This window comes from Odontomachus brunneus, unplaced genomic scaffold (genome assembly GCF_010583005.1).
Source record: "Odontomachus brunneus isolate Ranch 3 - 2012 unplaced genomic scaffold, Obru_v1 Obru_scaffold_225, whole genome shotgun sequence".
Lineage (NCBI taxonomy): Eukaryota > Metazoa > Arthropoda > Insecta > Hymenoptera > Formicidae > Odontomachus > Odontomachus brunneus.
This window is the reverse complement of record NW_022639675.1, coordinates 20,332-34,219: the sequence shown is the minus strand read 5'-3', so window position 1 is coordinate 34,219 and position 13,888 is coordinate 20,332. Positions and strand designations below refer to the sequence as shown.

Sequence of the window (13,888 nt, the reverse complement as noted above, 5' to 3'; positions counted from 1 at the left end):
TATATATATATGTATATATATATATATATATATATATATATATATATATGTGTGTGTGTGTGTGTGTGATAATTATATATAGGAACATCGGCAGAATGCTTTGTTGGAAGTGGAGAAGAATATAAAACAGCAGCAGGAGTATGAGAAAGAGGTGCAATTCATGCTCAAGGCTCACCGAAAGAAAGTGATTATTATAAAATATCCTTATGATAACATATTACAACTTTACATTGATCAAATAGCATATACTATTTGTACTTTTACGATTGTTAACATTATTAAAAATTATATTAAATTGCTGTTATATTTGCAGCTTTTAGAAGACTTAGCATTACAGCAAATACAATTAGAACAAGAACTAGAGAAGGTGCAGCAGGAAAGAGACACGAATAGGGCGCGTTTACTCTCATACATTTACAATGGTACAATTATTTCTGATTATTTTCAATGAACTTTACAGGATAACAAATACGCGACTTATTAAATGGAGTTCTTTTTTAGCCGAGAAAGAAGCTGATGACGTAATCAAGGAGTTCTTAAGAAACAGTGAGGAGGAACGACTGAGTCAGGCTGAACTGTTAGAGCGAGAAAAGCAGGAGGAGATGCGTTTGTTGAGTTCGTGCCATTCGGAGCAGTTCATGTTACGTACAAAAGATACTCTTTGTGAGTATTAGACAGAATAATAAATATGTGTTGTAAGGTTGCATATGAATACACAAATAGATTTATTTCGCAGATGCAATGGAAAAGTTGCTGGAAGAAGAAATGCACAAAGCGAGAAAACTGGAGGAATATACTAAATACAAAAACTATACTGCGCAATCACTACTCACATTGTTAGTAATAATTCTTAATTTGCTCAATTTTTTATATCTAAATGCTTTTTAAGAGTGGATTAATAAAGGTAAAACATAACGTAAACTGTTTCAGAGAAGTGAGGAACAATGACTATTTGGCACAAATAGTCCAGGACCAAGAGAAAAATAGACAAGATCTTATTGATAGATTGCGGCAGGATGAAGTCCTGCAAAAAGCAGCGGTGGCAGCGCTGCTGGAACGTAGCGATGCACGTTCTTGGAGTATCGTTCAGCAAGTAAATTTAGTACAATCACAATTGGCGGCGCTCACCACCATCGAGTTAGAAAAGAAGAAACTAGAGATCAATCAGCAGCTCGTAAGTGTATATCTTTAACAATGCGTTAAATGGATATCAAAATGAATAACGAACTTAAAAAATGCCAATAACATAGAGACAATCGTCACTAATATGATCATGCTATCCTTCGATTTCTTGCATATATAGATTTTAATAAATATGTACTTGTTGACGTGGAAAGTTGATTTACTGCGTACGTTTAAAGACTGGAAAACCTATTTGGCGCGTTCGTTGATACTGTCAAACATTATTATCCTCCCAACATTCTTAAAAATATTCGTTCTAAAATCAGCGTTTGGCTCTTATTTATCTATTAACAAGTTTTAATAAGTTGTATACTTTTGAGAGTCTGTATATCATAGAAGTTTAGTATTTAGATAACTTTCAGTGTTTATGTTTATATTTCTAGTCAAAGCTTATAGATACTGTTTTTAAAATAATGCTGCAAATTTGATATTAAATATTAATAAGAGTGATATTTCTAGTAGTGCATTAAATTCGTCTTAAAATTTTCTATAATATTGTTATAATTATATTGAAAAAATTACATAGTGCTATTAAAAATATTCGACATTAACATTTTTATAAAAATATATTTTTTTATTTTTTTATTGCAATAGCTTACATAAAACAGATGAATGTTTATCTTACAACCTTTTCCTTAAACTAGAAAGTATCTTAAAAATTGTATAAACCGTTACATCCTGTATAGAAATCTTTAAAATTTTTCGTATATTAAATCTTATTAAATTTCTCGTATATTTTTAAATTTCTAAATTAATAATTTTTAAATTTCTAAATTTTTAAATTTTTAAAGTTAATTATAAAAATAAACATTAATGTTTTTTTAAATTTTCCTAAGCAAACACGTTTGGAATGTACAAGCTGCAAAATTTTTGTATTAAGCAAATATTTATGCCGACAGTTCTAGATGATAATTTTGAAATTTTGTCGTTTTCGTTAGAAAGCAATATTCCATTTTTAAAGCAATCCATTTTTTCATACACTTTTATCAGAACATTTGTAATTCTGTGCAATCAATACGATATAAACTTAACAGAAAAAAATCAATATTTTGTCAATAGTTTTCAAATATGACCGTCGTAAAATTGAATAGAAAATTGCTATTTTTATAGAAAGTAATATTTATCAAATATTCTGTTTCTGTTTTTTCTTTGTAGAATGAGATCGCCGACCGACGTGTAGCTTTAACTGCTATTCTGGTGGATTTGTTGGAACAGCAAAAAGCTAGAAGAGATCAGCTGTTAGATACGATAAATACGATAGAGCAACAACGATGCATCTCTGTAATTGATCTCTTTTTTCTTTTTGAAGTTCTTTTGATAAACGATGAAAAATAATGAATTGCGAAATATTAATAGAATGCCAGACGCGGCAGTTTATTCTGGCTAATGCAGTATCAATCCTTAATGGAGGCGCGACCACAAGGACTGTTGGAAATGTTGGAACCTATGTTGGTTCGACATGTCGCGATAGCGGGAGCATTGCACTGCCTTCCGTTCTTAGCTGCATTGCCATCCTTGCTACCGGATATCAACAGCGAGCAATTAAAAGATGTATGCGATTCTTCGTCTTACAAAATCGATAGAACATTAATGAAATTACTTAAAAGAATTTTACAAAGTATCTCTTATATATAAAAAGTTTATATTGTATATAAATCTTGCATTTTGTATATAAAAATTTCGTATACACAATATTTTTCATTAATTTTAATTGTAATTATCTTGCAATTTGTACGCTTTATTCGTTTTATAGATGGGTATAAGTTGCGAAAAGGACTGTGCCGCTATAATGCTAGCGGTCGAGAATTACTTAGCGGAGGTGAAACTGAATGAATCTGCTCCATCACCTATAATGCCTTCTGCACCACTCGAGGAGGCTTCAACTAGTAGTCAGGACTATAATTTTATTCAGAGCATTAATATGACGGAATGTGTTATTTGTCTCGATTCACAAGTGAGTAAAATCTTTATCTACATTTATTAAAAATATTGTTTTGATTCTTCCTTCGTGTACTCAAGCTTTCAATACATTATATGATCATGTCATGTCAGTCATTCAACTGAAATTTCATTGTGATGTTTATTTTATTTTATTTTATTTAAAAGATAACAGAATGGCTATTTATAATTTCATATCTTCTACATAGGTATTTTGAATGTACAGAATATCTGATGGTAAGTACGGTATCTGTCGTGTACTTGTAGATTAGAATCAAACTGAACAAGAAAGTCCTTTATTAATTTGGAAAGAACCACATATAATTTTGTTATTAATTAAAGAAGATTGATGAATGATCGTGTGTTTCAGTTTCGCGTGTTTTATCTACTACACCGTGCACGATTATTCACCAATTTTCTTTAATTAACCCCTTAATCTAAGTGACAAAAAATGCTTTTACAAAAGAGCTAAGATTATAAAAAGTTTACTTTCTTCAAATGATTGATATTGAATCTGAATGCAAAATGATCAAAATTCAAAATGGCAGGCCAAAGATCTTATACGAATCGTCCGATTCGTATAAAAGTTTGTATTGATGGTTGCATTGTACTGTTTCTCGAAGCCGCTGTTTTCGAATTTAAAATTAAAATTTGTGATTGAAAAAATAACGAATCCAATATAATGCAAAAAATGTTAAATAATTAATTTTTTAAATTAATTTTTATGCAAACTGAACTATATTTTGAATTTTTTGCCCATCATATTAAATTTACCATTTTGAATTTGTATTTTAAGTTTAAAATTATTCGATTTAAAAAATTCTTCAATTCCAATTTTAGGCAAATCACACGATTTTTAAAATTTCTGATCTGTCATATTACATTCGCCACTTTAAATTTTGCAATTTTTGACTTCAGACTTGAAATCAGCGATCTTAAAAACATAAAAATATAATATCCTGTTTTAATTGCTTCGAGATAAGTTTTTTTTTTTGCATTTTTAGCCAGTTTTATCTTTACGAACTTTTTATAATCTTATTAGCTCTTTTGTAAAAGAATTTTTTGTCACTTAGATTAAGGGGTTAATTAAAGAAAATTGGTGAATAATCGTACACGGTGTAGTAGATAAAACACGCGAAACTGAAACATGCGATCATTTATCAATATTCTTTAATTAATAACTTAAAATTGTACGTGGTTCTTTCCAAATTGATAAAGGACTCTTTCTTGTTCAGTTTGATTCGTCATTGATAGTCATGGTATTAAGATTCTTGGATATTCACTATCTTTTTTAATAATGTCAAAAACAAGGAAACGCATGCTAATATTTTTTGCGAAATATATTAAAATAAAAAAATATATTTATAAAGTGACGCAATCGATCGAGCAAATTTATAAAATAATCCGAACATTTCTTTTTTACTCTAATAACACAGGTCTGCAAAATTTCAAAAGCTTAATGCATTTTGGAATTGAATTTATTATTTCCTAATTTTGTCCGTTGAATACGAATCCAGCCTTAAAATTTCTCTATCAAGTTTTGAAGATAATTAAGTATCTATTAAGTTTTCAAGATAATTAGGTTTAAATCGCCAAAAAATGCCGATTTTCACTATATTTGATTATTGCTAACAAAATAATTATTTCTAAACAAATTCGCAAACGGCATCTTAATATATTATTCTTCTCCTCTAAAGTCATATTAGATTTTTTATTTTACGATTATTTTTTATGGAAATATTTAAGTTTATTGATATTGAAGTCTATAAGACTCAAAGCACATTATAGACATTATGTAACATGTCTATTTCTCTAGCATGTCTTTAATTGATAAATTTATTATTATGAAAACTATGAAAAATTAAAATCAATAAAATGAAAGAAAATAAAGTACTTCATAGTGCACAGTGAGAAAAAATGAAAGCACAAAAATAGGATTCTTTAGAAGTTATTTTTATAATACTATGTACCAACTAAACATTAATGTTTATATGGTGAAAATTTTCTAGAAAATTTTACTGTCATTTTTTTAATCAAACTTCCAATGTTTTTACATTGAATTTGCGGATAATAATTATTATTATAATTTTCACCATGTGAACAATAATGTTTAATTGGTATATAGTATTATAAAAATAATATCTAAAGAATTCTATCTTTGTGCTTTCATTTTTTTCTCACTATGTACTATAAAGTACTATATTTTCTTTCATTTTATTGGTTTTAATTTTTCATAGTTTTCATAATAATAAATTTATCAATTAAAGTCACGCTAAAGAAATAGACTCACATAATGAGTCTCATGCTTTCAATCTCATAGACTTCAATATCAATAAACTTCAATATCTCCGTCAAAAATAAACGTAAAATAAAAAATTTTATATGATTTTAAAGGGAAAGAATAGTACATTAAGATGCTGTTTGCGAATTTATTTAAAAAAAAATTACTCTGTAGCAATAATCAGTTGAATATAGTCAAAATAGACATTTTTTGGTCATTTAAACCTAATTATCTCGAAAACCTGACGTGATAGAAAAATTCTAAGGCCGGATTCGTATTCAGCGGACAAAATTAAGTAGGAAATGACCTTTGAAATCCAAAATGCAAAATCATGCAGACTTATGTAATCACTAATTTATCGTAAATAAATGTGATAAAATTATGCGAAGAGATAAAAGTTAAAAAGATATCGTCTGTCACATACGACAATCAACGGCAAATTATTTTGTTGGCAAATTGTTACAGCCAAAGGAAAATGTTCGAATTATTTTACAGATTTGCTCGATTGATTGGAAGTGTTACGGATATATCTTTTCATTTCAATATATTTCACAAGAATTTTTAGCATGCATTTCCTAGCTTTTGATGTCATTAAAAAGACCGAAATGGACAATGTGATTATTCAGAAGCCTTATCTCTTTGAAGCACCGAAGAACCTATTGAATGAATTTTTTTGAATGTCGGTACACAAGGGTTTTTAGGAACGCTGATTACGAATCTGGAATCAAAATTTCAAAATTCAAAATGGCGGATCCAATATGGCGAACAAATAAAAGAATTTTTAGATTTATTAGAAACTTGATATACAGGGTTTTTGGGGTCGCTAATTACAAAGCTGAAGTCAAAATTCAAAATGGATCTAATGTGGCGAAAAATTTTTCAAAAATTTATATGTATAGGCTCGAATTTCTTGAAATTCCTTTGAAAGATTTTTTGGAGTACCTACCTAGATATATGGTTAGACAAATTTTTACTATACCTTACATAGACTTTTTTTAACAATTTTCATTACGCCACTCATATTGCACTTTTTCAACATTACAGTCCGCTATTTTGAACACAAGATGTAAAAATTTCCAATTTCTAACTTCAAATTTGAATTCAGCGCATTAAATTATTTATAGGATATAATTTTCAGAGCACTAAAAGCATATTTTTTTTATATTTTAATCGAATATATCCGCAGTAATTCTGAATACCGTAGTGCTTCAAAGGATTAAGATAATTGTATCATGAAACAAATTTCGTGGGAATTAGATAAAACTTGCACTACATAATGGTAAAATATTATCTAATTGCTCGTATAATTAGAAAAAAAATTGATCATTTGAAAGCTAAAATATTTGCAACTGATGTTGACACTTTTTATACGTATTTCCTGAGAGGCTAGCATGTTTTCTTAATTTCTATTTTTAATATCTTTCAAATTACATGTGAAATCTTGATGAAAGATTACTATGATATAAAAAAACTAATATACAGACACAAATTTTAGAATTTGAATTTAAAATTATTGACCATTCTAAATACAAATTTTAGAATTTGTATTTAGAATTATTAACCATTTTAATTTAAAAATACAGTGATGAAAAGTTTATAATTTATTATTCGAAATGGACACACACGCACACACACACACATACACATATATGTGTGTATCAACTGATGCATAAATAAAATATTAATAAAGAAAATAAAAAATAATATTTTTATATTTATAATATTGTGTATATATATTTATCTCAATTTTATTCCAAATTAATAGTGATAGTGAAATAAATGAATAAAAACATAATTTTGCTCGGTAAGTAGTAAATTAATGTCTTGATGCGCCACTGAAAATACGACATTTAACAATACAACTATCTTAATAATTTCAAATTTCACGTGATTGTTTGCAAAGTGACTGAAGACTTAAATAAATAAAATCTAATCTAAATGCACATATCATATTTGTCGTCATCATATCCTGCATATTTTCTGTCATTACTTAAAATTTGTATCAATCAGAAACTTTAGCAATTTTTGTCTTTTGTTTTTACAGTGCGAAGTGATTTTTCTACCTTGTGGACATCTCTGCTGTTGTTCTACGTGTGCAGATAAGATCCTCGCCGAGTGTCCGATGTGCAGAAGCCCTATCGAACGTAAAGTTCGTGTTGTGCAACCTTGAATTCGCGAGAAGCGAATAACGTATTGTTCGACTTATTCGACGAATGATTCCTCTCCGTAATCGCATAAAAATATTTCTTCCTAATCTGTGATTACACATATAATACACATATACACACACCTATGATGAACCGATTATTTCCATAATAGTGGAAAGTATAACGCGCACAACCAGTTATATTTACCACTGCATGGTAATGTGACGTTCGTGTAAAGCATACCATAGAAGGAGGAAGGCATACTAGCGGCGGGACGCCATGCGTTCGAGATCTGCGTATCTTTTCGTTCCAGAGGGAGAAAAATATCGAAAGCGCGGTTCTGCTAGGCCGGGACTCGAACCCGGGTCTTTCGCTTGCCGGGCAACTGCTCTAAACCACTGAGCTACCTGACGCTCCACGCTCACGACATTTATCGTTTTATGACACAAAAACAAATTGTTTTTCCTTGACTAGTTTTATATCGATTTTTTCTATCTTAGCAAAAACATTAATTCAAATAGTCAAACCACGAATATACTCGAATGTCTTTTTACACATGCACTTTAACTCGTTTAGACGAGTCTTAGACGATATAGACGAAATGCCATTCTAAGGCGGACCGATCAAATTTAGTGGCACTTCGCGTCCGTAATGCCCGACTACAAACAGTATACAGAGTTCACATAAATGGATTGCAAACATATCTACATAGATTGCAGAATATATAGACATACTTGAAGGACAACAGAAGGAAGCAATTGCAAGACCTGTTTGTACTTGAGCATAAAGATGTGTTACGTATAAGCTTTTATAAATAATTTATATGACGGAATTTTGATAAATAGTTATGTGAAAACACCTTCGAATTGAGCCTTACTAATAATTTAAATTTCACTTCCTGTGAAATTTGAATTTGTTTTCTCTTTTGTGTAACTCGATAATTATATCAACTGGGCGTGAACAAATTTCTTGTTGATATTAATATAATAAAAATCTCGTTTACAAATCATTCACTTGTATCCAGTCTTTAAACATTTTTAATTTAATTAATTTAGAAATGATGTAGCACACAATTATCATGTGATAAAAATATTTTAATATTCTTTTAATTCTGATAACTACATGAAAATATCTTTAAATCAAGCCTTATTGATTATTGATTTAAAAGTTACCTCTTGTAAAATTTAAATTCTAATGTTTTCCTTTTTGTATAACTTGTATGTTGGTTATATAAATTAGTCACAAATTTCTTGTAAAAATATAAAAATCTCATTTGTAAGTCATTGACTCGTATTTAATCTTTAAATAATTTTAACTAATCTAAGATGATGTGCACACAAATATTGAATCATCAAAGTATTTGAATATTCTTTGTTTATATCAATATATCAATATATGAGTTTTATTATTATCCATATATGAATACTCTGCTTTCTCAATTTCTTTTTTTAATAAATTAAGCAGCATAAAGTCATAACAAATTTAGTTCAATCATGTGCATTAGAAAACTGTAATTTCTCTTCCAGAAGTGTCCTCTTCCTCTCCTGCATCATCTTCATCTTTCTTCTGTTGCTTTTTTTTTGATGTGGCATCTTTCTTTTCTTTCTGAGCTTTCTTAAAGTTCTCTAAAGATTCTTGCAGTGGGTCAACAAACTGATCAAACTCAATGTCTGTCATTGCTTGGATCACATCTTGTCCACTGATTGTTTTACGATTTCCTTTCTTCGCTATTACATTAGCAGATGATGTGAGATATAATATAAAAATAGATGCAGCTTTCGCCACTGCTGTTCTAGCATCTTTGCCAACTGTAACTCCATCAGGCAAAGCTTCTTTTATGATTCTCGTAACCACAGCATTGGGCAAATTTAGATCTTCTAATCTTTCAGCCATTTCCTATTGTTTGTACATTCAAATCCAAACGTATACGTTGTGATATCCGTAAACTACGTAGGGAAAGATTAAATAAGAAATGAAATTATTTTTGTTATCTCAGCTTAAATCTCAGTTTAAATATGCCACAATTTATCTATCAATACCTTCAGACTTGGCAGACTAAAGTCAGGTTATGTTTTTACCGCCAGTACGGTGAAGACAGCATTTATCACAGCAAAAAATGGGCACCGTTGTTAAATGTAATGAACATCGATATGGGAGTTTTAATTAGTCAAGTTGGACGAAGAATCACTAAACTAATAAATAGCAAATTATGATAATATAGAAACTTCTTTACACAGAATACAATTGAAAGTTAACAATTTAAACGAGTGAAAATAAGTGCGATGTTTATTTGCAATCGACTCAAGAAGGCATAACTCGAAAACAGATGTCTATTGGTCTGTTCTTTTCAGCAGTGCAGCTGAAAAGAACAGACCATATATTAAATTAGAGCTGCACGTTCGTTTTGGGCATTTACGCGCTGTAAAGCCCATTCTACAATTGCGTAAGCATAGTCGTGATCGTAAGAGTCAACCAATCCGAATATTTTATTTACTGATTGCTTTATTCTGATTAGTTGTCGTAATCACATACAACCACTTACAATCACGTTCACGCAATTATAGAATGGGCTTAAGTATATAGTGCGGTTACATGGGACGGAACGTATGCGGAATGGGCGGAACGCTCGTGATTGGCTCAACCTATTTTACGTTCGTTCCGTCTAAGTCGATCCGCAAGTTTACATTCTATCCGCACGGATTGGACGGAATTACTTATAATCTATAATATATATGTTCGTAAGAGATGCAGCGGGTAACTGATAAATGTTTGAAAGAAGGAGAGTTTATACCGAAGAAGACGAAAATGCCAAATGTTCAACAGAGATCTGTAAGAATAATATTTAACATTGTTAAGAATAACAAATATTTAATCGACATCGTTTGAAAGTGTAAAATTATAATTGTTTATAGGATAAAAAATGTGGATATTGTGGATATATTCTTACACAAAACTTCAATTTGTTACAACACTCCTGCTTTCAACCATTTGATGAAGAGATTCATCCTCTACATGTGAATGAAAACCTGTTTGAGCTTTGTGATTCCGATCCGTATGAATTTCATTCCCTAATGTCACATGGAGCGGAAATCACAGAAGCGTAATTGGCATCTACCAATAATATAAACTATTCCAATAGATCCAACAGAAGGATCTATGGGAAATGTAATTGGCTAAGCGTCAATTACGTTTCCGTGATTTCCGCTCCATGTGACATAAGGGAACACATTTCAGCGAACCACATTTGACCACTTTGAATACTTGCTATTGGACAAGCTATATTCCATCAATTCCACATTGCGCATACGTTCCGTCCCGTGTGACCGCACCATCAGGGTGAAGTCTCATGGTACGTATTTTCGAGTAACGCGTAAGCGCGTAACCAATAAATTGCGACGTTTAGTACTTCTGTTGAAACTTCTAAAAGAATAGAAAGATGTGATTGGTTACGCGGTTACGCAAAAATACGTGCCATGGGACTCCACCCTCAGGGCGCCGTCTCACGGAGCGGAACGTGCGGAGTTAGCACGACCAATCACAGCCGTTCCGCTTTTCTTCCGGCGCTTTTTCTATTTTCCTTGTGTCCCATGGAGCAGAATATGCGGAAGCGGATCACGCGGAATAATACAAAAAGTAGACTTTTTAATGTTATTTCTTACGTTTTTAATAATTTTAATATTTTATACAAATGATATAATATATAATAAATTAGTAAAAAGTAAAATTAGTTTCTCAGTAAAATACTTTTTACGAAAATATGCAACTATTTTACGATTGGCTAAAAATAATTCCGCTGCCGCGTTTACCGCTTCATGGGATAGAAAAAAAAGTAAATCAGCAGAATTGCGGTGATACATTATGTAGTATAATAAAGTGAGATCTGTTGTGATTAATTATGGAGAATATATTATATCATTTTTGTCGACTGTGGCTGTTAATTAAACATATAAACATAAACATATTCACATATTATACATAATTGTTTACTACAATTATCAAAATATTAACATCTTATTACTTACGATCTCTCCACTCATCGTTTCTAAACGAAATGATAAAGAATATCGAAAAAAAAATATATATAATAAATGTATAAAAAAATGAGATATGTAATATGTTGAGGTTATCCGCGACTATCTTTATCCTTACCGCCGCAAAATTGCAGCGGTAAGATTATAGCGATACGGCACAAAAAAGAGCGGAACGGCTGTGATTGGTCGTACTAGTTCCGCGTGTTCCGTTTCGCGGAGAATTTCCACCCCATGGGACATCGGCCTCAAGATGCAAACTAGAGATGCACGATTCTTAATTGATTCGATTCTTTCCCTAATAAATTTAGAGAAAAAGGGTTGTTCGTGCTGCATGCATGTTTCATACTTTTCGCTTTTAAAAAGAGATGGACGCCTAATCAGACGTTTGGAAGAAACAATCGAGTTAGTTGTCTCGTTTTTGCTTCTTCGAAACATTCCAATATACTTCTGTCTTATTTTAAATACGAAAAGTGCGAAGAGTGCAAACAACACGAATAAGCCTATTTTTGGAGAAAGAATCGAATCGATTCAGAATCGGGCATCTCTAGTGCAAACCCATGCAGCGGAATAGCGGAGCGCAGAACAAGAGCGGAAGCAATCACGAGCGAAAACTGTGGAACGCGCGTGATTAGTTCCGTTCCGCGCTCCGCTATTCCGCTGCATGGTTTGCACCACAGACTTCTATATAACTATTATGGCTCCTGCACACAGGACGCGGTAATGCTTGCCGCGCGGCGGAAATTCGCGCGACAGCCAATCAATATGCTGCTTTCCGTAATAACTTTCTAGCTCTTACGGAAAAACAACATATTGATTGGCTGTCGCGCAGACTTCCGCCGCGCGGTAAGCATTACGGGTGTATATCAGTTGGACACGGGGCAATTGGACACAGTCTAATCACAAGTCGCTGTTCCAAGGGACCCTACAAATGTCTCTAATCACACGGTGCTGTGATTGGCTGTGTCCAAATGCACCGTGTCCAAGTGCACCGCTCCCAGCATTACCGCGTCCTGTGTGCAGGAGCCATTAGACTGTTAACTCTCTTATATAGTGCTATGTAAAATTGACTCCGAATGTATTACGTACGAGAAAAAGGCATCTGTACATGTCTAAAACTGGTGTTCCAGAAGAAGAGGGGATATAAATGTAAAGCCCATTCTACAATTGTGTGAACGTGGATGTAAGTGGTTGTAAGTGATTACGACAACCAATCAGAGTAAAGCAATCAGTGAATAAAACATTCGGATTGGTTGACTCTTACGTTCACGACTACGCTTACGCAATTGTAGAATGGGCTTAATATGGCCGATGCCGTCTGCTTAAATATTTGTGTACATACGTACAGAGTGAAAAACGTCAGAGTAAAATACGTTACAGTAAAAAATTTGTAAAAATAAGTGATTGATCAATTGTATAACTATATCAGAGTACAATAATGCCTAAAACGAGATGCTACATTGTGAATGTCGGAACACCAAATAAGCGCATACGCGAGATTTCTGTACATACTTTTCGGGGCCATGTACTGAGTCAAAGGCTGTTTACGATAATTCGAGTTGTAGTAAGTACGAGTTAGTTTTATTAGAGCCGAGAAATATGATAGGCATAAGCATCTAATATTTTCATGATTTATGACAACTCAATGCTGTCCGGTAAATCGAGTAGAGTTAGGGTAGTATAGCGGATAGTATACCCAGTAAGCAAATTGAGCGCAGACTGCACGCAGATTGGCAGCAAATTTGATAAAAAACGCACAGCAAAACCATAGCCATCTGTGTCTACATTAGGCGGTTTTGGCGACAGATCTTGCTGTCGGACTTGTCGTGCCAAATTTGCAGCAAAAACCGCGCAAAGCTTACAGCGCAGCAAGGTTTGTGCGGTTTCTGCTGCCAATCTGCAGTCAAATCGCTACAAGCTCTGCGCGGTTTTTGCTGCAAATCTGCAGCAATTATTCGACAACAAGCTCTGCCGCATATCTGGCAGCAAGATTTGATATAACAGATCCTGCATCAAATTTGTTATCTATTTGCCATCAAAAGTTGATAGCAAACTCTGCTCGAAATCTGTTCGTGCAGGTTTGGTTATCTGGGTATGTATAAGAATTAACAGTATCAGGTAACATAGTTTCGTAAAATATATAACAATAATATTACGAAATAATGATTTATTATATTTTAGAAAAATTAGAAGCACTAAATTAAATTATAAAAAGATATCATGTATTTATGAAATATTCAATAATAATGGATTAATAATAGGTTAGAATAATAGGTTAGAATAATTTCTACTTTTGAATATTGCACAAATAC

At 32.0% G+C, this 13,888-nt stretch overlaps 3 protein-coding genes across 9 annotated transcripts in view; 1 reads left to right on the top strand and 2 right to left on the bottom strand.

Annotated features, from left to right (window-relative positions):
• LOC116852451 (E3 ubiquitin-protein ligase LRSAM1-like) overlaps positions 1-8,559 on the top strand; it is an 18,983-nt gene extending 10,424 nt beyond the window's left edge. For 4 of the 5 annotated variants that reach the window (XM_032832865.1, XM_032832863.1, XM_032832866.1 and 1 more), the window contains 9 exons: positions 83-184; positions 314-422; positions 502-663; positions 737-836; positions 931-1,174; positions 2,338-2,463; positions 2,539-2,733; positions 2,936-3,136; positions 7,446-8,559. In XM_032832865.1, the coding sequence (XP_032688756.1) occupies positions 83-184; positions 314-422; positions 502-663; positions 737-836; positions 931-1,174; positions 2,338-2,463; positions 2,539-2,733; positions 2,936-3,136; positions 7,446-7,571 (1,365 nt within the window). In that variant the 3' untranslated portion in view covers positions 7,572-8,559. The remainder of the gene's footprint in view (positions 1-82; positions 185-313; positions 423-501; positions 664-736; positions 837-930; positions 1,175-2,337; positions 2,464-2,538; positions 2,734-2,935; positions 3,137-7,445) is intronic. The other variant, XM_032832864.1, reaches the window with a different exon arrangement.
• LOC116852449 (uncharacterized protein C1orf112 homolog) overlaps positions 1-13,888 on the bottom strand; it is a 202,655-nt gene that overhangs the window by 172,009 nt on the left and 16,758 nt on the right. The window lies entirely within an intron of this gene.
• Positions 8,821-9,906, bottom strand: LOC116852454 (DNA polymerase epsilon subunit 3). Its single transcript, XM_032832872.1, has 2 exons — positions 9,588-9,906; positions 8,821-9,494 (listed from the first exon to the last, which is right to left on the bottom strand). The coding sequence occupies exon 2, from the start codon at positions 9,439-9,441 to the stop codon at positions 9,049-9,051; it is 393 nt and encodes a 130-aa protein (XP_032688763.1). The 5' UTR covers positions 9,442-9,494; positions 9,588-9,906; the 3' UTR covers positions 8,821-9,048.

Coding starts and splice junctions, on each gene's coding strand:
- LOC116852454 (XM_032832872.1), bottom strand. CDS start 9,441: ATGGCTGAAAGATTAGAAGATCTAAATTTGCCCAATGCTGTGGTTACG.